This window comes from Lineus longissimus, chromosome 18 (assembly GCF_910592395.1).
Source record: "Lineus longissimus chromosome 18, tnLinLong1.2, whole genome shotgun sequence".
NCBI classification, from domain to species: Eukaryota; Metazoa; Nemertea; class Pilidiophora; order Heteronemertea; family Lineidae; genus Lineus; species Lineus longissimus.
In genome coordinates, this window is record NC_088325.1 from 5,241,148 (window position 1) to 5,268,271 (window position 27,124).

A 27,124-nucleotide genomic window follows, 5' to 3' on the forward strand; every position below is an offset into this window, starting at 1 on the left:
TTCAAGGGAATCACCGGAATTCCCGAGTCTACAATCGTGTGGCTGAGTTGCTGGCCCTGCAGGGCTACGAACGTGAGATTATGGCGTATTTTACTATCCGTGGGTGGCGTATTCGTTACATCGGATTGTATGTGATCGCTCGTGATTCGGATCAGAATCCGAATTGAGCTAGTGTGACCTTTCCGTTTTCAAAGCGCAATAACCAATCCGAATTCCGAAATGCGGATAACGGAATTTGGTTTGAAAGCGTATGCAGTGTGAACGTAGACAACAAAGGTTGGGCAATACAGGGTGTGTTCAATTTCTTAATAAGGGGAAGCTCGAATGACTGTACGAAACAATACTGATCATGGTTTTGATTTGAGGTGTTAATGGAGGGTGGTGAAGCGGTACCGATGGATCCTGTAGAACTCCCCAAGGATGAAGTGGAGGGTTACAACGATGGAATGTTGTTTGTTGACAGAGGCAGATCTCAGCGAGGGCGAGGACTAGACTTTGCATTAAATGTGAATGACTTTCTTGAGTGGATAATGAGTTCAAGTAGCTGACATCATAGAACTGCACTGAGTTACGATAAGCTGTCGCTGCCCTCATCAGATCAGATTCACTGATTCATGTGGACTATTTTATTTCGTTTATCTGGTTCCTGAAGCCTCGAAGAGTGAACGGTAACACTGTCTCATTAGATTCGATTATTATTGTTGTCTATTCTATCTGGCTCCTGAAACCTCGAGGGGTTAACGGCAACACTGTTTCATACATCGGATTATTATTGTTGTCTATTCTTTCTGGCACTATGTTTGAGAATGTGTACCTCCTATTACCGACCCCCCCCCCCCCCCCCGCCCCATGACTGAGGATGACGGCCTGTAGCACTGCGTACTGTGCGTTCTGTATTTGGACCCATCTTTTTATGGTGATGCAAGAAAGGTTGGTATAAAATTGCAGGTTGCAGGTTAACTTTATGGTTTAGGTAAAGGGTTAGTTTCCAACCTGTAACCAAAACCTCTGATACAAAACCGTTGCTGCAACATGCAAGACTAGTACAAAGGTTGCTTTTTCAAAGTGGATTAATTGTGCGATTGATTGCAGTAGTCATGAAACCATCTTGACCCACTAAGGGTTAAGGTTGACAACATCGCATGCGAATTCGCACCTGACATCTACACATAGGCAGCTAGCGGAGTCGTGCATGTCATATGGGCAAAGTCACTGGCGACCTTTGATTGCTTAAAGCTGAACTGAATGCACAAATCAGAGCACCCCATGTGGCAATAGTAAGAAATGCTAACGACCGAAAGGCCCTTCTGAATACGGCCTGAAACATGATAGACCTCAAATGCTTCGATGCGCTTCATTTCACAAACCAGCAAGCCGTGACGATGTGGACCTTCGCAGAGAATCTCAGAAGGAAAAAAATAAAAAGGTCCTCTCATTGAAACTCGAACTCGAGACCTCTGGTTTTATTTGCCAATACTCTTATCCTCAAGGCCACTGGGCTGCTTGAAATGCCGGTCGTTTTATACGCCTTTATAGAATGTGCAAGCATTTGTGTGTAATCTTTGTTTAACATATTTGAACAGCTTCCAGTGGGCAACTGCAGGAAGAAAGTCATTTTTTCTTTACTGTGCGTGATTATGTATGCGGAGTCTACGTTTTCTCTTAGCAATGTTCACCTTTGTCTTGGTATCTTCTTCTATTACATGTACTTGAGAAAATTTCTGGTTCATCTCTCAAAAATAAAGTATAATCGCCATTCATATAAAGATATATTTGCTGGCAGCAGTTCACAAGGAAGCCCCCTAGCTCAGACGGTTAGAGCGTTCGCATTCTGTGCCCGAGTTCCCGTGTTCGCCAATTGCCGGGCTAACCCGGTGTACAAGGAATGGACGTCCTAGGAATGCAGGACCCCATACAATAGCTGTGTATTGTCAACGAATGTGGTTAATGGTTTGGTTAGGGTTAACTACATAATCTTTAACAAATGAACTCGACGACTCTATTCACTTTAACAAAAGGACCGGATATCGATTCCGGGGGGACTTGCATTTCTTTTACACCGGCAATGATTGGAGGGTCAGACCCGCCTTTTGACCATGATCAAAATGTAGCCTGGCTCTGGGCATGGCTTGTACAGAAAACTTTATAACGTTTACTAAGCGCGGCTCAAGATGGCGCTTGTTGGAACTATCCTTATTATACCGGTATACGCTGTAATCATAGACAAATTTTAAATTCACACTTGCACAATGAAGTTAAAATTTCACTTCACGTATCTATTATGTATCAGTGCATGATTTACGGTAGAACTTATTTGAATCTTGAATCCTGAATCTTTGTTGAGATTAGAATCACACCGTAAACACATTGTAAACACAAACCACGTTGTCAGTGTCACTTTTTCATAATTTTTTACTTGCTATCGCCATCATGCGGCCATTTAACAAACTATCGCTGATGCTATTTATAACACAATGACGAGCTCACCCTGAGGACTAGAAAGTATGGTGTTGACTGAACCGGGTCAAATATTCCTGGTCAAATTTGTATGGTGTAAACGTCGCAAATTACAATTAGAATGTAGGATTTAGTTAAATAAAATACCAACATCACGAGTGTTGACCTTACTCTATTCGTCGATAGTTGCCTGGGTCATTTAAAGATTTTCGTTTGTTCTTTCGAGTCGGCATTGTAAGCTTTTTTCCACCATTCTGATGTGTGATAGTGAGGTCACATCGTTACGCTAAACAACACTTCTGCATGTGCCTGAAATCGCGTGATACAAAAAAAACTCCTCAACTGTTCTACTGTGTTAAAACGAATATGGTGCAAAGGCTTCAGAGCTGTTGAACTTAAACGTGTTAATAGCTGTCCTCCCTCAATGTCTCTGCGGAAATCGTTGAATGTTGGTGAGAGTGATGAAGTCTCTCTTCGCCCTTTACAAAAAGTCCGTCCAAACTTTTAATTATTGTGACCCGAGTAGGCTTTTTAAAGTAATTGTGCAATAAATCAAGGTCGTGACTACTGATTCTCGGCCCGATATATATCGTTTTTTTCAAAAAATAAAATAAACGCTTGTCTAAAGTTCTATATCTGGGAAGTAGAAGGACAAAACATATCCAAAATCTGTACACATCTCAATAACGTATTGTTATTTGATGTTAATTTCATCACACTGACTATTAGTCCATTCTTGAAATATATGATTTTTGTTGGACGGACGGTAAATCACAATTATATGTCAGTAACCTTGATTTCTTTGTCTTTCTCTCGATCAAGGCCCAACACAATATTTTCACTTTAGTAACCATGGTAGCGAAATATGTTTTTGTATTCTGTGTACATTGACGTAGTGCACTGAATTCGGATATTTTCCGCTCTGTACGGTTGATTTCTTGACAGATTTGGATGAAATGTTCAGGTAATTAATTTTTGTGTCTATCTACTCATGTGCCAGGAATGAATGAGAAATATCCAGGAAAGAACAGGGCCTATTTCGAGGGGACTCTCAAAATGCCCATTGGACTTCGCTGAAGAGGTTGTTTCATTTCTTGAGGCAAAGATCAATAAAAATACAAACTTCAAAGAAATCATCCGACCAGTGGTTCGTACTCAGGAGCCCCCGACGGTGCGGACATAACATATGAATGGACTTTAGATGACCACCTTAGGTCAATCGATACAAAAAAATTACAAATGCTTTCCAAATGATAAATATAGACATGTTGTCAGTTGATATTTGCGCTGTGTCAAGTATTGTGTTTTCGGCGAAATGTGGTTCCCGACGCGACAGATGATATTTATTTAACATAAAACTCCCAGTACATGACAGCTTGTGAAACAGCAGGTCACCCTTTCGTCCATGTCTCGTGTTTTCTGAACCAATATCTCTCATCAGCTATCCACTCATCTTCGTATAATATTTGCTTCTCAAGAAGCATCTTTTGCATTTTTTTGCAAATATCATACGAACAAGCGTGAGGATGTGAAGAAAATATTCATATTTTTCAAATTGGAAATTTAGTTGTCAACAAAAAAACCCAACTGAAATATGTTTTGAAACAAAAAAAACTCCCAACTATAACTCCATGGAGTTTGGTTATCATTTGTAACACGTGACCACCCAACTCTGTTTTAAAATTGCTTTAGACTCATATATACGTCGACAGGGAAACTGATTAACAACACCGTAACCACTGATAGTAGTATTACAGTGGTTAGGCCACTGGCGATTTGTCATTCCCAATGCCGACCAATGTCCATCAACTTACCACAACCTGAAGACCAGGTGTGAGCCAATCAGTAAGGAGGGACAGTGGTCTGTTCATTGAGTCTAGAGTATGTGCATCGCCACGTATCATGACAAGGGTCAGATTGAATAAATACTGATATTGGTCTGAATAGTTTGCGCAATCGAACCAGGGAATTTTCTGATTCACCTTATTGGACTGTGACATATTTTGATAAGGCCACTGTCATAAATCATGATATTGTGGTTATCGAAAGACACAATTAACCTTTCGATCCTCATTTGCTTTGTTTTCTTGCTTTTGACTGATAAGTTTCGGCGAACAGTTGACATCATGAGTGTTGACCTAGTTTTCATAAATACACAATAGAATAGTGGAAAATAGTGAATGTACTCATCAAAATGACACAAAATATACCAATAATTTTCCCCAAATGTACATATTGAGGCGGTGAATTGGCATGATGAACACACGAAAATCATCAAATGACTCGGGAAACAATCGAGGAATAGAGAAAGGTCTTTTCCGAGGCTGCTATTGGTGCCAATACACACATTATACATACTAGGAATGCGACTAGAGTCATGTTTATTCATGACGATGACTTTTTTAACTCTTGAATAGATATCCCACACGTTTCACGGCTGTGAAAGGCCTACTATTGTGCTCGGCTGTACCCATCGAGGCGGTGATACAAATCGGGTATTGTCGGCTTGGGATCTTATTGTTGAGTGCATCCAGTATTTCGCCACCGGGTATGAACAATCTAGTATCGGCGATATTCATCACGTGAGCATTGCAACAACATCGCGGTGTAGTAACGCTGTGTCCTCCGCGTTTGCGGCACGTATTGACCAACACTAAAGGAAGGGGAGACTACCTTCAGGTTTAAAGGAACTGCATTAAATAAAGATAGGATAAAGTCACTACCTGAAACACTCGAAATGGTAACATTAACCTAGATATTTTAAAGCCACGTTTATGAAACGCGTTCTTCCTTTAAGAGTTACATTTGCAAATCATCTACCGAATGGTTGGATGTTGGGAGACTCCCCGATCGGGGTATACTTGCAAGAGGCGGCTTCTGACAGTTCTTGCTAACGCCCAAACTAGACACTAATGGCAGGCCGGTCTAACTTAATGTAATGACACAGTAAAGCCAAGTTATGAAATGCTTTTAAGACGCGGTTTTAAATGGACTTAATATCTTTCCTTTGTGGTACATTTAAGGAAGCAAATTAAAACTTTTTGTGTAACAGGTCAACATTTGATCTTTGCATCGAAGAGTTGGTCAATCGATATAAATGTTTTTCATATGATAAATATAGACATCGATCGGGAGTTTTTGTTTGTTCTGTGTCAAGTTAAGTGTTTTGACAAAAATAGGTTCCCGACGCGAAAGGTGATATTCATTAAAACTTCTTGACTGTGCAAATATCGGGTTGTAGTGGATTAGCAGGTCACCCTATCGTCGATGTCTTGTGTTTTTTTAACCGATTTCTCTCATTCCGTTAAAGACTTTCATAAGGACACACTAAAAATATGGAGAACGGCGTCACACTATTTTTGGTGACGCTACTGGTAACTACACAGACCGGTAGGTAATAATCTACATACTCCTTGGTATTATCATTACAAAATTCCAAGAGGTTGCCTAGGTTATTATATTTTCACGGCGATTTAGCTTGACATGCAACAAGAGTTGAATGCTAAGCCTAAAAGATCCAACAACACACAGACTAAGTTAGCGCAGATCTACGTTAGCCCAATTTCGTCTCTCTGCCTTTGATGCTTTGTCCATGAGGACCCCCCCCCCATTTTAGCCCTTTTGGTGGGTCATTTTATCAAGATTAGCTTGAATACCCTTGGGATTTGCACATACCCAAAGTGTCTCCAGGCTTGTGTATGATCTTCACATTTAAGTGTTGGGGTGTGAAAATGTAATGGCGCGAAGATACATACACGGCTCTAAAGCAATCCGGATACTAGGGCGGGGAGGGAGGGGAAAGCCAATCCACTGCAGTGGCTCCAGAGCCTGCCATCGTACACAGGGTTTACATTAACCTGTACACGCCAAACTGTCTTCCTTCTGGGTGTCCATGCGAGACGAAATACAGTTCGCTCAATCACCGCCAGGATACACTTTGGATCTGCACATACCCAAAGTGTCTCCAGGCTTGTGTATGATCTTCACATTTAAGTGTTGGGGTGTGAAAATGTACAGGCGCGCACGCCCGGGCTCTCAACCATCCCGGAGAAACATGCCCTACTTCATAACTCCTTTCCCAATACTTAAACAAAATTAACTAATTAATCCGCCATAATTAATTATTAATTAGGGACTAATTAGTCCGGAATTCGAAAATAAGGTAACGAGAAATTGTAACTTAAATTCTAACATTGCTTTATTATAAGAACTCAACACTGTATTTTAAATTCCACAGAAGATTACACAGTATGGTTTTAGTATGATGATGCATGTAGCGAAAAGGCGAGGCCACACTCTAACCAACACAATCATGCAATAATTACAATACGAAAATGCATAAAAATATACATCGAAATCTGCTCAAGGGAACGCTGCTGGGAAATTATCAACATCGCCAAACTTACTGTAAAGTGTTTTAACCGCTTCTGGCCGACGAGAACTGTCAGCCAGGGCTTCGGACACATTAGCTGCTTTTACCAAAATATCTGACCGACTGTAGTACTCTGCTGATGCCTCTGTGAACCAACCAACATGAGACATTACTTCCGCCGGGCTTGAAGCTGCCCCCGACAGAAGCAAAGTAATGGAGCAGCCGGCTCTTAAGCCGTGAGGGGTCTCACCCTGGTTGATCCCCAATGTATTTAGATAAATCTTTAATCTATCGTAAATTGCACTGTACGAAATAGGCGCATCCAACACTACACCGGCTTCTGAGACTGGACGTAATAAATATCCGACCGTAAGATCCACCCCCCAGGTTTGTGCCTTGGAGATATACTGCTGAACTCCCTTTACCGGGCAAATAAGATGATTTGGACATTCTTTAACAATAAAGGTATTCACTTTGTTTACCGAAAACGATTTCCCATGGGAATGAGAGATTACAAGACCTGATCCATCGGGTAAGCGTTTAACTTCCTGTGTTTTTAAAATTCCCAAATCACTCGCCCTATCCCCGGCAAAGAACTGCATCTTGAGAAAAGCTTGGTCTCTGGACAAAACGAATTGCTCCCTAAGGGATAGATCTGGTCTTTTAATCTGGTTATCGATATATTTTGAAATAGCTTGAAGCTTATCCATGAACAAGGGTTTTGCCTGCTTGGCAACTACGTGCGAGAAACCTTGCTCTCGTTTGACACACTTCAAATACGATTTCACAGGAGGTGAATCAGCCGGATTCCCAACCCCGGAGAAAATATCCCACGTGCTGCCCCTGTCGGTTTCTTCAGAAATAATGGATTTCAGGGACCGGACTAATCCTTCTAACGTACCGAAGGCAAGACGGGTAGGACACCCACAGTGGAATTTACCATGATGCCCGAGGAATATACAGGAAGCATTATGGATCTGTGTCCTACCGGCTTTGTCTTTCCATACTAAAAATCGTGTTAGATCTTTTGGAGAAACCCGTTCCAGGGTTGGCCTCTTAGGCAGTTGTGCCAAAAATTGCAACAGCTCGTTTTTTAGGGATTGCCTTTTCTTCATAAGGGGGGTTGCGGAAGCCGCCTTATCCAACTCCTGGAGCCGCTTGTCAATTGCCCCCATGTCAACGCTGATTTTCTGAAATAATCAAGATTAAAGCGTCATCCACAGAGTATATTCGAAGGATATCACACATTATGATGTGCAGCTAATTCGAAAAGCCATTAATGGCCATCTCAAACCGACGTTATCTCTGATGAACCCCTGCTTGGAGGGCTAATATACTACGCCCTTTTCTCCTTTAACCCCAAGGCAAACCTGTGAAATTATCCTGGGCTTTAATAGTGGCCACCATATTGGCGCGGGTGACGTCATGGGTAGCACAAGCGTGCAAACTGGGATTTCCTGCTGGATCAAAAACTGAATAAGGGGTAGAATGACAGCGATAGGTGGGAAAACGTAAGGATTTAGCTCCTTAGCTATTTCCTGGGCGAAAACATTTTGACCCGCTGACAGAGGTGAAGGGTGCAGGGTAAAATGTCTCAAAACATCGCCCTGTATTGAACGCATTGCATTTGAGTCACATGCCATGAGGTCTACTCCGTGCGGGCCATAGAGTAACTCCAATTGGAACCATTTTTCACTTGCCAACATAGTGTCCTGAGCTGAAATCGCCCTAGAAGGAGCATCTGCTGGGTTTTCTGCCGAAGAAATGTACTGCAAACGTAAATCAATATTTAATTGCTGAGTAAGATGAAACAATTTTATGAGCATTTCATTTAAGGCGTTGTCCTTGCAACCCTTGTTATTCCACGACGAAACTAGGCTTGTGTTATCGACTTTAACGTCTACCCGGTGGTCTTTTATATTTGTACTCAATGCTAAGAGGGAAGAATAGAGGGCGTCGGCCTCTTTGACATGAATCGGCCTTATATCATCTGCAGCCCAATAATCACCTAAAGTATGACCAACCTGTGGCCCTGATAGAGTGACCGCGCCATAGCGATATCCCGAAGCATCAGTAGCCAGAGCGTAATGTAAATGTTTTTCTGGTCTCCAAGAAAAATGCCCATGCCAATCATCCAAAAATGCCCAGAATTGTATCTCGTCCCGTAGGGGGCCAGAGATTGGGATGGTTTTACTGTTTTTCGAAGCTTTGGCTATTGCGCTAAACAACTCTCTCGTAAATAGTTTTGCGGCCGGAAAAACCAACATCATAGAAATGCATTTACCCGCGAATCTTTGTAGCGTTTTAAGGCTGACGAAGGGCTGACGAAGAATTTCCTCGCGCAAAACCTTAAACTTCTGTTTCTTATCAGATGGCAGAAGAAACGCCTGCCTGCTAGAATCTACTAGAAACCCTAAGGACTTGAGCGCCATCATAGGTTGCAAAACACATTTTGGCAAGGAGAACGTGTAACCTAGTTCTGTAAGGATATATAATACCAAAAAGACCCAAAGCAAAGGAATGCTTGACGCGTCAATATTCTTAGGGACCACGTAGAATCTGTCGTCAATATACTGGATGGTTGGGATCCCCAAATGTCTTAAGAAGGTTGTAGCTGCATAGCCTACAGTTTGATAAACATAAGCCGATGATTTCCATCCGAACGGAAGCGTCGTACAAACTAGGTACCAACCTGCCCATTCCATGCCAAAATACGTTTGCGAAGTTTGCGATAATTTAATATGGTCATACCCCGATTTCTCATCAGTGGCAAACATGAGAGCATCTTTGTGTACCAATCGCGGTACTTCTTTCAATGTATCTAATGTGAAGGGAGAATCCTTCATCCACAGGTTAAGGAATCTCTGGTCATTGCATAATCTCGGCTTTGAAGGTTCAACTACCAAGGGCATGACTACTTTAGGGGGCGGACACTCCCCAACTTTACCCCAAACTCTGACTGAACCTGCTTTGATTCTATCATTCAAGGTTTCGGAAATAAAAGCAGCTTGTTTCTGACAATGGACAGAGTTAGGAAAAAAACTAACTGGGGGTTCGTTTGAATTGTATTTCTGACCCTTGAATTCACCCTTAAATGGCCTAAAGAAAGAATGCACATCAACCCCTTTTTCCAACCAAGTGTGAACCATCTCGCTCTCTGGGAAATCGTTCATTATGGAACTCCAAAGTTCAATATTTTGATGCAATTGTCCAGCGACAAAGTGTTCAGGGTCCCTTAAAGGCAAAGTGTCCAAAGGCACCGGAGTTTTTTGTAGAAGTAATACATCATTTACAACCTGATTGAGTTTGAATTGTTGAGCTGTGAAGTCAGGAGAAGTTTCCCCAATGGTAGTCCAAGACGCCTGTAACCTCTTGACCTTTTCGGCAGCAATTGGATTAAATTTCACCGCATATTCCCATTCTGGAATCTCTGGCTTAAAGTGCCCCAGTGAGATAGTAGGGGGGGATTCCTGAAAGAACCAAAATAAAATGTAGAAACATCTCATTACAGGCGTATCAGACTATCAAAGGGAGAACTTCTCCTAACTCACAGCTCGCGCGAACTAGGTCCGCAAGGGGTAAGATCCCTTGAGCTGAGAGAGAGGAAGATGTTCAAAATCAAAATTGCTTTACTTATTAACGGTTTTCTAAACAATACACTTATACCACTTAGCGTACCGGACTATTTTACCTTAGACCTATTTCTTGTTGTCAAATTGGGCCTTTGCCAACTTCATCTTTTCACATTCTTTGTACCAATGCCCAACCTCACCGCAAAAATTACATGGGCCCGGGTTATTTCTAGCATAACCATAACCGCCATAACCCCTGCCGCGACCTCTACCTCTGCCGTACCCATAACCCCCGCCATATCCCTGACCGTAAGCGGCACCATAGCCACCAAAGCCAAACTGATGCTGGGGAGGTGGGGGAGGCTGCGCGTAAACATGCTGAAGGGGGGAAGAGGATACGGCAGAAGAGGTAACCGGTGGAGACTGTGACCTGGAACGAAGCGGCTTTTTTTACCAACTTTTTGGCCTTTTTGCACTTGGCTAAAGCTTTCATTATTACGTCAGACTGGCCTCCACCCAATGCGGAAAGACAAAAAGTGGGGATATCAACAGTATCTTTGAAACGTTCAGCTTGTTTGCCGAGCTCGTAAAAGAGGTGCAAATCTTTGTGATCTTGGTCCTTGGCGCACGCCACTAGTTCGTCTAAAGTGGCTAGGATGAGGGTAACGTTGGGCTTTACTTGTAAGGATAAATTCCTCACCTTCCTCAGGACTGCCTCCACCGGTTCTGCCTTTCGGTTCTTTTCTCTCTTTTCTAGTTCTAGAATTCGTTCCCGTAAACGCGGCGCGGTTTCCTCATCCTGTTCTTGACGGTCGAGGCGAGGGGCTTTGGCTACTGGTGCTTCGTCTTCATGCAATTGTTGTCCAACGGGCTGTCCATACTCGTTCGCAACCACAATGGCCGAATGTAGCAGCAGGCGGAAGTTGCCTACCGAATCTTCTCGACCTGACATTCTGAAAAAATCTACCGCATCTTCACCCGTGAGTCCTGAAAGGCTACTGCTATGTCGGGGACGTCCAATTGTTCGGTAGGGCGGTTGAGGCGTATACGAGCAAGTGGGTCCGGGAGGTCGTCGTCCTTGAAACGGGCGAGAAGCTTCAAAATGGGCAGCAAATCTCTGCCCACTAATGAGTGCCTTTTCCGCAATAATATGTTATTGGAAGCCATGACAGAAAACTTCTAGGAGCGAAGCAATCTAGCCACGGCCTAGAAGGGAGTGAAACAAGATTGCCACCAGACCTGAATTTAAACTCACGCCCAGAGATTATGAATGGGATTATAAAACCAGTTGAAAGGTGTAAAAGCCAGTTAACAAAGGATCTCCGGCGTGCACAAAAGGGCGTGTCACGTAACACGAATCACGCGGCGAGCTTGACGGGAAAGCGCATGTGCGCACCCAACCCTCGATATGTTACATAATGTAAAACCTAATGTTTTGCTGCCCTAGCAGACCTATTTCCATAATGCATTTACCTATGCATTTCCTATACCTCTGTATACATGACCAAACCGAAATGGCCGCCATACCAAATAACCAAACTGCCAAGTAACCTAAAACTTGGAAACTTCACTATAGCTTTATAATAGCCCTTACCGAACTCTAAATTTGGCAAAAGGACGAGCACAAACTTAGAAACGGGATAGCTGTATAGAAAATCTAAATAGCGAGAAATAGGCAAAAAACGGAGATAATTACCTGAGAGCGCACAAAAAAGCCGACCGTAAGGTGAACATGCGAGACGAAATACAGTTCGCTCAATCACCGCCAGGATACACTTTGGATCCGCCGTTGAGTTTGTGTATCTTGGGAATATTTCCTCCCCACTAAAGAAATAAAAGATGAAATATTGTACAGCGCCGCTTTTGGGAATGAAAAGTTCGTCAACAAATACATCTCCATCACAAATAGTTCTTTTAAATTTTGAAATTGACCGAGGAATAACGATTTTAGAGCTGTAAAAGTAAGGCATTTTTGTCGATTTCCCCTGGTTCTGATTGTTGGATTATTCGCCGCGGCTTTGCCGGTCACTTAGTGGTCCCCGCCTCGAGCAAGTCGCAATGTTTTGTGCATCAATAGTGCTGATAGGGAGGGCAGCTGATCAAATGGCTCTTGACTAATTTGTTTTGTCTGTTCTGTGAGGTGGACCGGTGTTTTGTTTGTGGCCGAATTTTAACGTCTTAGCTCAACATTCCTGCTATGTTTTCCGTCTTTCCGTCAGGTTCAACCCTTCAACCTGCGTTGGAGCGCTCCAAGGTTTTATGGTTGTCACTTCTAAGCGTCAGTTTCGGTATCGTTTCTGACTTGTTTTGTACGCCATCGTGTGACTTGTTGACAGAGGTTTTCTCCCACGGTTTGTCCGCCATCTTGAATAAATCTCGTCTGTGTTTTTGGGCGTGTCAAGCCTGTCTTATTCCACATAGTTATTCGTAAATCGTGGTGCTTTGAGTGATTAGCGTTGAAGATGTTGTAGGCTAGTTGGGCATGCATGTACATGGTGTATAATAATTTTGTTTCTTGTGTTTCCGCAGCGGTTGATGTTCATGAAGTTCCGTCGCTGTGGTGACCTTGACCTTTGATTTAGGTTTTCATCGTTGGCCATATGTTTATGACGTCACTGTCCTAGCTTCCTGGGCTGTAATCATCAAACCCTGCTAAACTAGCAGCCAACAAGGCCTTAGCAAACTGCCAAATGCCTAGTTGACTGCTCCATAGTATGCTGCTATTTTCCTATTCATATAACCCTGCTAAGAACATTGCCAGGTAGTTATGGACTAAGATTCTGTTAGTTGTTGGCTAGGCATATGGCCTTTGTCCCAAACCACATACCACAAGTTGCGTTAGTTTCACTTTCAATAGGGGATGGCGTGTAAGCATTTTGTGTGTACCTTTCGACTTTATATCAACATCTAAGATAATCTGTAACTCCGTATTATATGGACTGATTATGATTCCGTTTCCGACATATGGTTGGAATTGCGTATAATTTCCCTATTGGCTTTTTTTAATGTTACATGGTTTGAGAGTTTGATTTTGAGAATTAAAAAAGGCCCCAAAATATAAAAGATATACCCGGTTGATTAAATTTTGTTTTGTCCACATTTTTGAGTTTTGCTAGAAAATAGAGTTACTTATAATACCTTTAAAATCTTGAAAAAAATTGATATTTTGATATATCACAAAAATTGAAATAAGTATGTTTCTGAATATCCCGTTCTCTTCACATGATGCAATTTTGCCAGCTCCTGAATTCATCTTGCCTCTGACTCCAATGTAGAATTGATAAAGTTAGTTGCCAACTAGTGACTTAGAGGTATCCCAGAGCACCTCTAAAGTTAGCAGACAACTTAGCACCAAACTGAGCTTAGCGGGGTTTTATGAATAACACTTGATATCCAACTGTGCTTAATTAGTTGGCAGCTAGGGTTAAAAATAGTTGCCAACTATGCTTAGCAGGTTTTTATGAATATGGGCTCTGGTTCCTAGAGATAGGTTAGCTCTTGTATTCATTTGCATAATCGTGTACTTGTGGGACAGGTATCTGGTCTTGGGTTAGGTTTGTGTCTTCACAACTTGTTGATCTCGGTTCAGACAATGGCCTGTCTATAGACCGGTTTAGTGCTATTCTGCTTTGAGCTTATGCCTGGATATTGAGGTGTATCAAACCACACATTGCTCATGCATAATGCACCAGGATTTTATTTCTCCACCGTGCAATATGTCCGACTTTTTGACAAGGCACACGAGCACGCCAAAAACAACTGAAATGACAATGGTTTTGCCTTTCTTTGACAGACAGATAATTTTAACGAATATATCAAGTCATTGCTACAAGTGTTGGCAAAAATTCTGCTCAAGGGGAGTCCATAATTCAAACGATATGTCAATTGATGAGACCGCTATATGCCAATTACGTCGAGGCCAGTCATGAACTTGAAAAAAGCCGAGCTAGTGATGAGACCGCTATAAATGCTTTCCAAATGATAAAGTATAGGAACCGATCGGGAGTTTTTGTTAGCTCTGTGCCAAGTTCCGAGTTTTGGGCGAAATATGGTTCCCAACGCGACAGGTGACCTTTATCAAAACTTCATGACTGTACCAATGACGGCTAGTGAATCAGCAGGTCACCCTATCGTCGAAACCTCGTGTTTTCTGAACCAATTTCTCTTATTCTGTTTCAGGACTTTCGTAATAAATTGCACAATATGGAGAACGGAGTCATACTACCTTTGGCGATGCTACTGCTTATTACAGAGACCGGTAGGTAATAATTTACATACTCATTGGTTCAATATGTCATTACAAAATTCCAAGAGGTTGCCTGGGCTATTATATTTTCACGGCGATTTAGCTTGACATGCAACAGGTATTGAATGCTAAGCCTAGAAGGACCAATAACACACAGATTAATTTAGCGTAGATCTACTTTAGCGCCATTACGTCTCTCTGCCCTTAATATTTTTTTCAGTAGGGACCCCCCCATTGTAGCCCTTTGGTGGGTCCATTTTATCAAGATTGGCCTGAATACCCTTGAGATTAGCCGTTGAGTTTGTGTATCTCGGGAATATTTCCTCCCCACTAAAGAAAAAAAGATGAAATATTGCGCAGCGTCGCTTCTGGGAATGAAAAGTTAAAGCGAACAGATACATCTCTTTCACAAATAGTTCTTTAAAATTTTGAAATTGACCGAGGAATACCGATTTTAGAGCTGTGAAAGTAAGGCATTTTTGTCGATCTCGCCTGGTTCTCATCGTTTGTGGCTTTGCCGAATAGTTAGCGTACCCCCGCCTCGAGCAAGTCGCCATGTTTTGCGCATCAAGAGTGCTGATAGGGAGGGCTGCTGATTTATGGAACAGCTTCCTTGCTATTACTTGGTGTCTAGGGCTTAGGCTCACTCTTCAGTCGGAAACAATAGTCGATCTTGAAGGAAGATAAAACGATATCCCAATCCGGATCAAGGGCTCCTGAAACTTAATGCCCATAGTATGATTATATATGACATATTATGAGGAAACAATGCTTTAGAACTGAAAAAATCCGTGATCTTTGAGGGAAATGTTTACATCTTTGCGGGTAGGTTATGCTCGTTAAAATATTATGCCACGAAATATATTAGAAAAATATCACCAAAGGTATCACCAAATGTTTCGTTTCATAATATAATGCAACTATTTCTACTCACCCCGGGGAATCAAAATATCGAGTTCCGGTGTAAAAGGAATGGACGTCCTAGGAATGCAGGACCCCATACAATAGCAGTGTATTGTCAACGAATGTGGTTAATGGTTTGGTTAGGGTTAGCTACATAATCTACATAACTTTTGACTTGCTATCGCCATCTTGCGGCCATTTACAAACTATCGCAGATGCTATTTATAGCACCATGACCAGCTCACCCTGAGGGCTAGAAAGCATGGAGTGGATTTAACCGGATTAAATATTCCGGGTCAAATTTGCATGGTGTAAACACCGCTAATTACAATTAGAATGTAGGAACTACACAATAAAATCTACCGCAAACCAATCATAGCAGCCAAGGAAGAACTCGTATTCTCAAACAATCATGACTACATACCGGTTTCATCAATGAGGCCATGCGTTACGTAATGCTCAATTGATAGGTATTCGTATCATATCGAAATCAAACTTTGTATAGGTGGCTTATACAGTGCGTATCAAAAAAAGGTAATCCGATTTCAGAGGGTTAAAATGCCAAGGTTATAGATGTTGACAATTTACATTAAGTTTCCCTTTTGACAGGAGCCCAACACATTTCCATTGGTACCTTTCTTACATTACTTCTGTTACACATGACCGAGTACAGTGTTATTGAAAACGACCTGTTCAATTGCACATTTTCCAAGTTTGGGCAATCCAGGAAAGGAAGACTGATATTTTATTCCGGAATAACTGGAAGGATAATCCCTTACTTTTTAGGCACCCAAACCTTCAACATGCCCTCCTTCGCTTTCGACACTCAGTTGGCAGTGACGGAGCATGTCCTGAACTGCTCGTCTGACCATATCCGGGTAATTGCGCAAAGCATCAAATTTTTGTCGAATACGGCCCTGTAACTCGTCAAGATCACGGGGAGGAGTTGTGAACGCATTGGTTTTAAATTTCCCCAAAGGAAATGAAAACAAGGTGTGTGGTTGCTTCGATATTCTCCTCTGATCGCCCAGTGCGCCTCCTGCCAGAATTCCCCTTGTTGCGGTTGAGGCTGGTACCATGCTCTCGATATTTTTTAACATTCGCCCACTGGCAGATGGTTTTGGCTGATGGAGTTTTTCATGGCGGGAAACGTTGCCTAAATTCCTGTTCTATCGCACTCGACGTGAATTTGCTAGTAGGTATTTCTAGATGATAGCTCTAACTCATCTGTAAATAGGTTTATATTGATGGAACTGTCCTAAATAAGCAGTGAAATCAATGTTTGTGTAGCCCGATGAAGGGTAAATATTGCGCTTATATTTACCATATCTGTCTGTGAGATTGAATAAGATAATTGAATGCGGTTTTCAGCAGAAAAGGGTATATCAAAGTTACAGTCTATAGTCGGCTTTTTATTGCAGTATGTTTGTTCTTCTTCTGGTTCATCAGTTAACTGTTTTTCTGAACGCGTTTGATGCTTTTTCCGCCACGTGAGTACACGCCGAGATCCGAGTTCACGTCACCCCGCTATCAAGACGCAACGCCATTTCCATTTATCGTCGCAGTTGCGGGGTAATCAAGCGCCATCAACGTGACGTCGGAAAAATTTATATCAGCACTATGACGTCAAGGGGTAGATCCTAGCTCCACGAAACGCCTTACCAGTGCATCGTTCTTCGTGGAAGATGCGTGGAGAGCTGACACGGGTCAAATCGGAGTCATTATCGGAAAACCGCGATAATTCAGTCATATTTTGAATTTTTCCTTTTTTGTGCAATCTGTTGATGGAAACTATTATGTAGAATAGAAGGTGACTGGATAGCCCGTGGCTGGGTTTTATTGCCCTTAATAATAATGCCAACGGTCATCTAAGGCTGCCAGAAAGTTATGCAAAATCACTGAATGTAAAACACATTGAAACTTGTATCACACACATCAGACAAACACATTGAATGCATGGGACATTTTCACATTTCGAACTAAGCACCAAATATATTTACGGCATTTTGTTCCAGCATTCTTGTCGCGTACAAAAATGTCCAAAAAAAACTTTCTTGTTGTATCTTGTTTTTGTTCTTTTTCACAATGTATCGGTGAACTATGACGCAACAAATGTTTTTTCGCTTTCATTAGAACATTTCTGCTATTAATGCTTCATTTTGAAGATTGATTTTTGCTCGCTGCAGGTAATTGCTTATGTCAAACAGCTGGCGACCTTTGAGAACTCCCAATATGGTCATGGTTCAATTACAATAATATGCAGAGGGTTGTTCAAGGGCTGTGTGTTGAAACTGATTCCCAAAGAAACCTAACATGCAATGATTCAACCGGATTTAAATTTTGGATAGGCTCACAAAAGAGGAAAGTGTTCACTTAGAAACCCATCGAATTTAGTCATGTTCACAAAAGGACATCTGTTGTGGGTTAATTTAACTGTATTTGCATGTCCCATTGGTCAACTCGAGCTCATACTTGATGAATGCGGGTCTAACCCTAACCCTAACCCAACACAGATATATGATCAACTACATACTCTGCTGAAAACCGCATTTAAACATCTTTTTTTTATCTCCGTGATAGCTTTTGAAATCAGTGGATACTTTCTGGTAGGACTGACTGTACACCAGAAAAGGAAGATGTGATAACAAGCACTTGGCTCCAAGTGTTTCATAACGTGACTTAAAATGCACTTATAGCTGGCATACGTTCCGCTATGGTTACATGTGGACACTCTCATGACCGTCCGCTATGTTAAGTGGTGTTACCACAGCGGACAGTCACACAGGTGCACACAGGTAACCATAGCCGTCAATTCTTCCATTTTAAGTCACTTTATAGAACATTTATGGTCAAGCGCTTGCAATCACATCTTCTATTCTGGTTTACATGCTACACAACACAGCCCGTGCAATAATCTCGACAACTTAGGCAATTATGGTAGAAAAAGCGCAAATTAAGCTATTGACTTGACATAGCGCCACAAGAACACTGATATATCTGCTTATTCAGGACAGCTTCATCAATAAACTTATTAACTTATTAACTGGTGTGTTTAAGCTATCATCTAGTAATCAGGACAACCAGCAAATCGATGTAGAGCGCCACAGAACAGGAAACATTTGCGGTTGACTCTGTCTGTGCTCTCAATATGAACTTTGATGTCTGTGTTTTCTTCATGGCCGTTTCTTCATTCATTCCTTTGACATGCCGGTAATTTAGACTGCCAATGAAGCTTGGCCTGAATTTCATGACTATAAGTTTAATATTGACATCGTTGAACAGAACGAGTATGGATCAACGGCCCCAACACCTGCACCTGGTGTGTTTAATCTATCATCTAGTAATCAGGACAACCAGCAAATCGATGTAGAGCGCCACAGAACAGGAAACATTTGCGGTTGACTCTGTCTGTGCTCTCAATATGAACTTTGATGTCTGTGTTTTCTTCATGGCCGTTTCTTCATTCATTCCTTTGACATGCCGGTAATTTAGACTGCCAATGAAGCTTGGCCTGAATTTCATGACTATAAGTTTAATATTGACATCGTTGAACAGAACGAGTATGGATCAACGGCCCCAACACCTGCAAACCAACACGATGATTACGTCTATGGCTGGCGCAATCGGACAGAATTCAGAATTATGCCTCGGCATAAATCGGAATTGTGGTGCGCCATAAATCGACCAATCAAAACCTCGGATCTCGTGAATTATGCCGCGGCATAAATAGGAATTGTGGATGGAAGTGTCATTTATGGAGGACGGAAGTAAATCGGAACTGTGGTGCGCCATAAATCAACCAATCAAAACATCGGATCTCGTGAATTATGCCGCGCCATAAATAGGAATTGTGGACGGAAGTGCAATTTATGCCGCACCATAAATAAAACGATTGCCACTTTCTGATTGGTCGAATTATGCCACACCACAATTCCTATTTATGCCGTGGCATAATTTTGAATTCTGCCGCGGCATAATTCACGAGATCCGATGTTTTGATTGGTTGATTTATGGTGTACCACTCTTCCTTTTCATGCCGTGGCATAATTCTAAATTTTGTCCACTCGCGCCAGCCATATACGTCCATTGACGATCTCGTGCCTGCTGTCTCAGTGCGGACGTAAATGAAAGCATCGAGTGGAAAAACCTGCAGCCCAAGATTGCTATTATGCGAGTTTCCAGAGGGAATTTCTATGAATATACCGTGTATACTTTTGAAAAATAAGTATTTTTGATTCTTGATTGCGTTCAAGAATTTACTTTCTTCCCCACCAAAGCAGTTTTCCCTGAAAATTCTAAAATCTTGATTTCACCGATCGAAACCATACTAGAAACAGCCGACTAAAAATATTTCGGTATGATATAAAAAATGGATTGCCTTCGCCTCGGGTGATTTAACGAATGTCACGCCCAAGTGTGCTTTCCATACGCATCGTCACCCCCCCCCCCCCCCCCCACACACACACTTCCTGTGTATGTGCATGTAATACTTTTGAACGGCGAATTCCTTAGCAACCATAATCACACAACCAGCGAAGCGACAAGACCGTCAAGCCTCTAGTTTCTAAATATCACAGAGATAAAATAAGGTAATTGAATGCGGCATTGTATATTTTGTTGGTCGTGCATCTAAGCAAAAAAAAATGATGGTCATAAAGCACCATTCATAGGCTCATGTGAATTTTTTGAATAGATATTTGGACCTTTTTGGCTCACTGTAGGGGAGTCTATTCAATACGATAGTGACCGTCGTCCATCATTCTTATATTATTTCAAAAACTATGGCACGTTTTTTAAGCAGTGGGACTGTGAACTTGAAACCCCCAGGTCATGTAACCTTTGACAGCGAATTTCGGTCCGATTTGAACCTTGAATTGGCCACCAGGGGGCAAGAACTGAAAAAAAGTAAAAAGTACAATACCTCCCTTTATTTCATAATCATACTGTGTACATTGTATTTACCTATTGAATGCATGCATATTTTACTATATTGTGAAGCGCTATAAAAATGGTTTTAATAATAATAACAATAATCAATATTATCAATTGAAGGGTTTAGAAGCAGAGTGGGCTAACCCAATTTTTTTCCGAATTTGTGTTATGACCATTTTATGCAGCACTGTGTATGTCCTTTATACATAACAGAGAAGTCTTACCCATAGTATTTCTATGACCAAGGTTTAAAAGATTAACAATATTTTGAAAATGTCTTTGGGGTTTTTATTTACCCAAAATAACTTTAAAAAACTATCACATCAATAATAAAGGAAATAGTTTAGCCCACTCTGCCTCTGAGCCATTCAGCTATTATCAATGACTTGTTTTTATGGTAGGTACTCCGAGCAAGGATATATCACATATCTGTCTTACGGGTTTTAAAGTTGACCTACTTTTCAATATCACATAGGTCAATTGGGATAAATTGGCCGTTTGAGTACAACTATGGAACATTACCTAATCACTTAAGCTATGAACTTGAAACATGATCACCTATGTCAGATAACCTCCAACGCCGAAATTCGGTTTGATCTGCTTCTCGACTTGGCCACCAGAGGCCAAAACTGAAAAAGGTAGAAAGTGCAATATCTTGCTTATTAGCGAATTCTTTTCTATCATATTTTTTTGAAGGTTCTCCTAGCAAGGATACAACACATGTCGTATGACTTTTTATTTGACCTACTTTTCAAGGTCAAATAGATCAAATGGCAAAAGTTCCCGTTTGAGTGTAACAATGACACGTTTTTTCACCGCTACTGCTAGCACCTTGAAAGTTGGTACACATGACCCTCCAGGTCAGATAACTTCTTACATCGAATTTAGGTCCAATATGATTCTTGACTTTGATCATTAGTGACCTATTTTGGGAAGCGCTATTTTTCACAGGTTTCTGGAAATCCGACCTTTTTAACAAAGTCGGAGAAATGTCGGATAAATGAGATGAAAAGTTAGAGGAACCGTTGATAAATCGGAAAAAGTCACCTAGTTGTGTTTACGGGCTGGTTAACTTTCAACACATGTTTTGCAGGACATTTGCTGTTCATTGTAGAGAGATGTCCTGATTTGAGAGGTCAAATTGAATAAAGGCAACCAAATCGAGACTAATACTAGTGCCCAAGCCAAAGACCATCACTCGGGTGTAGTCTGATACCTCAGAAACCCCACTCGAGTGGTTTTGTGTATCACCCAACCGAAATATGTATGTATTTATTGCGAACTAAAGATATAATTCTTATTTATTCCTTTGCCAGGGCAGGTCTGGTGACCGTCCGTTACGTCATGAACCTCGACTTGTTATTTTGGTATAGCACCAGAGAACTAAATTGCCGACATGTACGCAATGTATAACAAAACCTCTCATTTAAGCTGTGTGCTCATTTGAGGGAAGGGTTCAAATCCATCGGAAACGAGTTTAATGAAACGGCCAAGGGCCATTGTGCTCACCGTATAGATATTTGGTGGTTAGGAATTCATCCTGGTTAAGAAACATGCTACATGTATATAGCATATAGGTCAAACCAAAGTCGGTATGACATGTGATGTATCGTTGCGTGGAGTACCTACCATAAAAATATCATCGAAAACAAGTCACTTAATATCATTGAAACAAGTCACTACTAATAAGTCTAATATCGCACTTTGTGCCTTTCTTAGTCTTTGTCCCCTGGTGGCCAAGTCGAGAATCGGATCAGACCGAAATTTGATGTCAGAGTTTCTCTGATTTAGGGAGAAATGTGTAATAAATTTCAAGTTCATAGCTTCAGCGATTGAGAAACATGCGAGAGTTACCCTAAAACGGCCAATTTACGCCATTTGACATCTTCGACCTTAAAAATTAGGTCAAATCAAAAACCCGTAGAATATGTGATGTATCCTTGCTATGAGTACCTACCATAAAAATGAAATTGAAAACAAGTCACTATTAAGCGAGATATTGCACGTTTTACCTTTATTAGTTTTGGCCCCCTGGTGGTCAAGTCGAGAATCAGATCAGACCGAAATTCGGTGTCAGAGGTTATATGATGTAGGTAGTCATGTGTACTCAATTTCAAGTTCATAGCTTCATCGGTTAAGAAACGTGCCATAGTTACACTCAAACGGACAATTTACGCCATTTGACCTCTGTGACCTTGAACATTAGGTCAAATTAAAAACCCGTATGATATGTGATGTATCCTTGCTTTGAGTACCTACCATAAAAATAAAATTGAAAACGAGTCACTATTAAGCGAGATATTGCACTTTTTACCTTTATTAGTTTTGGCCCCCTGGTGGCCAAGTTGACAATCAGATCATACCGAAATTCGGTGTCAGAGGTTATGTAGGGAGTCATTTGTACCTAATTTCAAGTTCATAGCTTTATCGGTTAAGAAACGTGCCATAGTTACATTCAAACGGACAATTTACGCCACTTGACCTCTGTGACTCTGAAAATTAGATCAAATCAAAAACCCGTATGATATGTGATGTATCCTTACTAGGAGAACCTACCATAAACATTTCATATAAAACGTGTGTCTCATAAGAGAGATATCACACTTTTAAGGTTTCCACTTCTGGCCCCCATGTGGACAAGTCAAGAATCAGATCGGATCAGAAACAGGATACGACGACGGACGACGGACACAGCGGTGCTGAATAGACTCCCCTACGGTGAGCCTAAAATAAAAAACTTATTCATAGAATTTTGCGGCCGTGACGAAGTCCCGAATCCGCGAAACGTTTCAAGTCCATAGCCCCAGCGGTTAAGAAACGTTCCACTGTTTTTGAAAATCGGGCCTGACGTATAAAATGACGGTTATCACTTGCCTCATAGATGACGTTAATAGCAATATATACAATGTGTCATGCTACACGCGGCCGCCACCTGTTCGTCGATGTCATTCCAACTTCCACAAGCATGGATAACCACCACGACATGTGAAACTTTAAGAGGGTTCAGATCGGTCTACGACTACGGGTGGCGCTGACTGTCACTGGGGAATTTTAGTAAGAGAGACAGACGTCTTAACTCCATCCTCGCGGTTTGGTGGTTCTGGCACTTTTTTCATTTATTTTTTCCACGGCACCACTTTTGGGATGTTAGGGTTCCAACCCACTGACGTGAATTTATTGACATGCACTTGAAAAATATTGGTCATCCAGACCATGCTTAATTCTTATGATATTTTGAATATAAAAATGTTGCAACCTCCCCCCCTAAACAGTGCAAAAAAATTTGTCTTTTTCAAATGGACTAGTTTCCAGTTTAACATCGACCAGACCTTTTTAAATCGCTGCGTGACCACCTACGTATTACCATAGCCCAAATCAGCGCTGACTGTTGAGACACCTATACACTATTATTCCGGACATGGCTCTACATGTTTGAGGTCCAGAAGTATTAAGGTAGCAGGAAGGGTTGGGCGTTTGTGGTTTCTGAGTCTGAGGGGGTTGGTGTCGGTTGACTGTGCTTTAAGAGAGACTAGGCATGGCGCCAGTCTCTCTTAAAGCACAGTCAACAGGCATTTGGTGTCAGTATTTGGGTAAGTACAGAATCAAGGCAGCTCAGAGAGCGATGATTGAACGATGCTGTGGACAAGTCCAAGGATACGGCATCAGTCACGACCAACTTCTCATCAGAAAGCGTCACCACCAGCATATTCAATGTTCAGTTCCAACCTGTACCAGTCCAATGCACGCCTGTTGTGGTCAGCAGTGGTCAGCTTAGCGCGATGTGGAACATTCTTCCGAAACTCAAGCGAGGGAAGTCTGCTCATTAGCATATCTCGCGCACTGCTCCTTCTTGTCAAACATCGTAGTGAATTCGTAATGGAAAACGTCTGGCTTTGCGCCAGACATGGAGACTAATAAGTGAAGAACTAATAGGTACAGAACTTCTACTTGCGCGAGACTGCTGTGATCAAATTATCATTGCAGAGACTCCGGTGACGTACACATATATTTTTTTACAATCGAAAATGCCCTCAAAAGACGACATGGAATGATTATTTTATTGATATTTCCTACTATATACCTTCCAATTATCACTTTATACAAATAGATCGGTGTTAGGTCGCATGCTTTTCTTTTCTGGTGACACTATAAAGCAAAATAGTTGCAACCCCGTAAATGCGCTATAAGTCCAATAATAAGTGACGGTGACCCGTTATAAATGTTTCGCCAGCTTCGCTTTTTTGCCGCTACGCGGCGCTTTGGGCCCTTGCGTCCATATATTCTATATGCTGAACTGGCTCTACTCGACCTAAATTGGCATATGTTGACACTTGGCTGTGAGCCATATCGTCATTTGAGTAACTTTGGGACCGCTTATTGTCCCCATCGGATTGGCTTGAACTGCTTTCGGTTGTGCTCTGGCCAGGTTGTCCCTGAATGGGGATTGATAAGTTGCTGTCATTGTCTTCAGGCTCCTGTCTCTCCTGACCGATTTTCTTCTTGCTTAAGACATCCTGCCCGAACTGCTCATATTGGGTTGCGTACTCCATTTGATGATCCTGAGGTTCGGGAGCTGGGTTTTCGCCCGAATCATTTTGAAGCCTTCTCGAAGGACTATCCACGTAGTCGTAGGCGTCTACGTCTACTTCATCGTCTGAGCTGATATCCTGCGGTGTTTTGATTGTATATCTTATGTGATCATCGAGAAACCAGTGTCTGTGACTATGTTTCAGACTGTACAGTATCTTACCATAAAACAAATACCGCAATGACGCCTGCTACAAGTACAATGACTCCTCCTACTACCACACCGCCAACAAGAGGAAAAACTGTTAAAAAAAACAATAACCGCATTTTGATTAAATCTTCATCAGACTTGGCATTTTTAGTGAGGAGAGCTTACAGTAAAGATGAATACATTTGCAATTGACTTGGTTTCGCAGTAGCCTTGGTCATCTTGATCCGAGCTACTGAGGTCAGACTGATACCAGATATGTTACACTTTATACATGCTATTTGTTAATAATATATGATCTCGGAAAGCTTTGCTGTGCAACACCATAGCCAGGAATGTGACGAAGACAAAAGATTTAATTAGCTAGTGATAAAAATGCAGGTAACCAGTTTCTGAACTCAGACCAGTTGGAGCAAACTGTCTGGTTGGCGAAAAACTGCATCGATATACTGTCTCAGTCACTGCGAATCAAAGTGGTCTGTTTGTTGTATTTTCGCTACCACCAGCTGCATTTAGTTCCGAGTGCATGATCAACAGTGTGCGAATGGGCGAAGAAGATGAGTTTTCGCTTGACTTCGTCGCTGGTCTAAGCAGGTGATTGCCAAATTATCAAAACTGACATTGCCAAATTGTTATCAAACAGACAAGGTCAAATGGCAACTTAATCCGAAGGTTCTATATTCTGTCGAGCTTCTACATGTATGATATAATAGTACAAATAAAAACAGTAATTCTGACTATACGAGGGATTTAACACATGACCCCGTGGCTTAAAGCGTTTTCAGCTCTACAGTTTTTACATAATTTCATAAAGTCCCGAGTATAGCCTAGCATTGGCTAACATTAAAATGAGTGCCTCTCTTAACATACATACATACATACATACATATATTACTGCAAATAGGCTTTTTAGCCTGTAGCAGGTTTTTTCTTCTTAACTTTTTCTGCTGATTGCGGGAGTGCGGTGGGGTGGAAGCGAGGGTTTAGGATTGGTTTTGGGTCCAGACTAAATGACTCAGATTTGTAGTGGGCATCTATCTGGTTTTTAAATATATTTAGAGACTCGGCGTTAACAATATGGTTCGGTAGGCTGTTCCATGGGTCGATGACTCGGTTTGAGAAAAAATACTTTCGTGTATCCATCCTGGCTCTAGGTTTGTTGAGTTTAAAAGAATGCCCTCTGGTCAGGTGTTTATCATCAGCTGGTCTGAGTAGTTTTTCTCCTTCAATATTATAAAATCCATGTGAGATTTTATACGCCTCTATCAAATCTCCTCGTAACCTTCTATATGCAAGACTAGGTAAACCTACGAGCTTTAATCTCTCTTCGTAGCTTTTGTCCCTCATACCTGGAATCATCTTGGTAGCACGTCTTTGTACATTTTCCAGCACTGTTACGTCTTTCTTCAAATGGGGCGACCAAATCACGTTTGCATATTCTAGGTGAGGTCTCACCAGGCTTTTAAATAGGATGGCAAACATCTTCGAATCCAGGTATTCGAAAGATCTCCTGATCATGCCTACCACTTTGGTGGCTGTATTTGCCACAGTTTCTACATGCTTGCTGAAGCTAAGTCTGTTATCGAAGGTGACTCCTAAATCTTTTTCAATGTCAGTTTCTTTAATTTCATTTCTTATACCATTTTTTGTCAGGAAGTATTCTTTATGATTGTTATTTCGCCCATAATGCATTCGTTTGCATTTATCAGTGTTGAAACCTAATTGCCATTTAAGTGACCAGTAATCTAGGCTGATCAAATCCCTTTGCAATCCTATACTATCTGCAGGGCTTCGAATCCTTGCAATAATCTTGGCATCATCTGCAAACATTTCACAAAAGTTCTCAACACACTCCGGTAAGTCATTTACATAGTAGACAAACAATGTTGGGCCCAGAACACTGCCTT

General features: G+C 41.5%; 2 protein-coding genes across 3 annotated transcripts in view; both read left to right on the forward strand.

Moving 5' to 3' along the window:
• LOC135502518 (uncharacterized) overlaps positions 1-27,124 on the forward strand; it is a 476,607-nt gene that overhangs the window by 134,087 nt on the left and 315,396 nt on the right. The gene's annotated exons all lie outside the window — the stretch shown is intronic.
• Positions 1-27,124, forward strand: part of LOC135502450 (hemicentin-2-like) — a 209,847-nt gene that overhangs the window by 4,341 nt on the left and 178,382 nt on the right. Inside the window, exons 1-2 of one of the 2 annotated variants that reach the window (XM_064795287.1) lie at positions 5,769-5,847; positions 14,581-14,659. In XM_064795287.1, coding sequence (XP_064651357.1) covers positions 14,605-14,659 — 55 coding nt within the window. In that variant the 5' untranslated portion in view covers positions 5,769-5,847; positions 14,581-14,604. Of the gene's footprint in view, positions 1-5,768; positions 5,848-14,580; positions 14,660-27,124 lie in introns of those variants that run through there. The other variant, XM_064795286.1, reaches the window with a different exon arrangement.